This window comes from Carlito syrichta, unplaced genomic scaffold (assembly GCF_000164805.1).
Source record: "Carlito syrichta isolate Samal-C Ts95f unplaced genomic scaffold, Tarsius_syrichta-2.0.1 Scaffold315591, whole genome shotgun sequence".
NCBI classification, from domain to species: Eukaryota; Metazoa; Chordata; class Mammalia; order Primates; family Tarsiidae; genus Carlito; species Carlito syrichta.
In genome coordinates this window covers 126,727-129,411 of record NW_007259687.1, presented here as the reverse complement: position 1 = coordinate 129,411, position 2,685 = coordinate 126,727, and the positions used below count along the sequence as shown (strand labels likewise).

At 60.4% G+C, this 2,685-nt stretch overlaps 1 protein-coding gene across 1 annotated transcript in view; it reads left to right on the top strand.

Annotated features, from left to right (window-relative positions):
* The first annotated feature begins 768 nt into the window (after window positions 1-768).
* The window catches only part of NAALADL1 (N-acetylated alpha-linked acidic dipeptidase like 1), a 16,317-nt gene continuing 14,400 nt past the window's right edge, over window positions 769-2,685 (top strand). The window contains exons 1-4 of the mRNA XM_008073003.1: window positions 769-969; window positions 1,057-1,229; window positions 1,306-1,427; window positions 1,805-1,927. Of these exons, the coding sequence (XP_008071194.1) occupies window positions 779-969; window positions 1,057-1,229; window positions 1,306-1,427; window positions 1,805-1,927 (609 nt within the window). The 5' untranslated portion in view covers window positions 769-778. The remainder of the gene's footprint in view (window positions 970-1,056; window positions 1,230-1,305; window positions 1,428-1,804; window positions 1,928-2,685) is intronic.

The window sequence follows — 2,685 nt, the reverse complement described above, 5'->3', positions numbered from 1 at the left end:
GACTTAGAGAAGTTACGTGACTTGCCCAAGGTCATACAGTTTCTGTCCAGCAAGGATGCGATTTGGACTCATCTGTTCAGGCAGGCAGGACCAGATATGCTGGAGGTGGACTGGCTCTGGAGGAGACAGAGACAGTGAGGAAGGGTGGTGGCCACAGCCCTCCTCCAGACACAAGAGCTCTGAGTTCCAGTCCTGGCTTGCCCTCTATTTTGTTTTTTGAGTTGGAGTCTCACTGTGTCGCCCAGGTTGGAGGGCAGTGGCACGCTTGGCCACCGCAGCCTTGACCTGCTGGGCTCAGGCGATCCTTCTGCCTCAGGCTTCCAAGGAGCTGGAACCACAGGCATGGGCCACCAAGCCCAGCTAATTTTTTGATTTATTGTAGAGATGAGGTCTCACCAAGTTGCCCAGGCGGGTCTCGAACCCATGGGCTCACCTCAGGCAATCCTCTGGCCTCGGCCTCTAAAGTGCTGGGATTAAAGGCATGAGCCACCACGCCTAGCCTAGGTCTCTGTTTTACAGCCTGGTGAGAGCCTTTCTTCTGGGGCCTCAGTGTCCACTGGTGGACTTGCTGCCCCAAGAGTTCCCTTCCAGGGGGGTGAGGCAGAATGGGGTAGAGGTGAGTGACTCCTGGCTCTCTCTGATGGATACCTCTCACTCTCCCTGCCAGTTGGGGGCCAAAGGGCAGTGCCACCCTTGGGGTAATGGTTAACTAGGCCCGACACCCCATCTATAAGGAGGCCCCGACCAGGCCCACCCCAACTGGCCGAGATTCTACAGAATGCAGTGGGCAAAGGTGCTGGGGCTGGGGGTGGGGGCCGCGGCCCTCTTGGGGCTGGGGATCATCCTGGGCCACTTTGCCATCCCCAAAAAAGCAGACCCCAGCACCTCAGCCCCCCAGGACCTGGACCTGGAGGTCCTTGAGACCGTCCTGGGCCAACTGGACGCCGGCAGGATCCGGGAGAACCTTAGGTGAGAGACGGGTCTGCCTGGCCCTCCGGTCTGCCCGAGGCCCCCTCCCTGACGCCGGCCCGGCCTCTGCCTCTGCCTGCCCTGCAGAGAACTCTCCAGGGAGCCCCACCTGGCCTCCAGCCCCCGGGATGCGGCCCTGGTGCAGCTGCTGCTGCAGCGATGGAGGGACTCCGTGTCGGGCCTGGACTCAGCTGAGGCCATCGAGAATGAGGTGCTGCTGTCCTTCCCCAGCCAGGAGCAGCCCAACCACGTGGATGTCGGTGAGGTCCTGCCCAGGCTTGGGGGACGGGAGGGACGGGGCACGGCTGGACTCAGTCCGACACTGCCCCTCTACAGTGAGCCCCTCTGGGACCATCCTCTACTCCTGTCTCCAGAACGAGGAGAACCTGACCGGGGAGCAAGGGGGGCCGGACGTGGTGCCACCCTACGCCGCCTACGCACCCCCCGGAACCCCGCAGGTGGGCCAGGAAACCCCGTCTTTCCCTGGTCCAGCACCCCTTCGTTCCCACTCCGTCTCCTCCCCACCCTGACCCGGGGGACATCCGAGGGAAAGTGCCTCACCTGAGGTCCCTTCCCCCGAGTTTGCTTACCTGCACATTCCTTCATGACTCCTTGGCTCCATCAGTCATTCAACAAACACTAGTGGCTCCTGTTCAAGGCTCGACCTGGCACAGGGCACCTGAGCAGAGGAAACCGAGGCAACCGTCCTTGGGGAGCTGGGGGTGAGGTGGGGAACAGAATCCAGGTCCTTCTTCCTGCCGCCCAGCCTTCCGGCCCTTTCCCCATCCGTTCTTGGCTGAGCCCGGCTCTAAAGACCATCACTTCCTGGGACTAGGGCCCCCTCGTCTATGCCAACCGGGGCACAGAAGAAGACTTTGAGGAGCTACAGACCCAGGGCATCAAACTCGAAGGCACCATCGCTCTGACTCGCTATGGGGGTGCAGGGCGTGGGGCCAAGGTGAGTGGCTGCCCCCAGGGCAGGGACCCGGTGGAAGGCGGGCGGGGCAGTGGGTAGGAGAAAGGGGGGAGAGGAGAGGGTAGGGGCTGGATTGAGTGGGGCCAGCCTCAGGCTGGGGCAGGAGTGGAGAGCTGTATTCAGGCTGCACCACCACGGTTGGGCTGTGTGGCCCTGATGCCTTCCCCACCCCCTCTGAGCCTTAGGAAGTAAAGGGATTGGGAGACATCGTCAACTTTGATTCTCTTTTTTTTTTTTTTTTTGAGTCGGAGTCTCACTCTGTCTCCCAGGCTGGAGTGCAGGGGCATGCTCACGACCACCGCAGCCTTGACCTACTGGGCTCCGGGGATCCTTCTGCCTCAGCCTTCCAAGTAGCTGGAACTACAGGCGTGTGCCACCATGCCCAGCTAATGTTTTGACTTATTGTAGAGATGGGATCTCGCCCAGGTTGGTCTGAAACCCCTCGACTTAGGCAATCCTCTTGCCTCCACCTCCCAAAGTGCTGGGATTACAGGCGTGAGTCACCACACCTGGCTCATCTTTGATATGCTGGGACTCTATGTCCTCCTCCTATAAAATAGCTCTCCTAAACCGGGCTTGGTGGCTCAACCTGTAATCCCACGCCTTTGGGAGGCAGAAGTGAGTGGATTGCCTGAGCCCGAGGGTTCGAGACCCGCCTGCGCAGCGAGACATCTCTACAATAAATCAAAAAATCAGCCGGGCGTGGTAGCGCATGCCTGTAATTCCGGCTACTCGGAAGG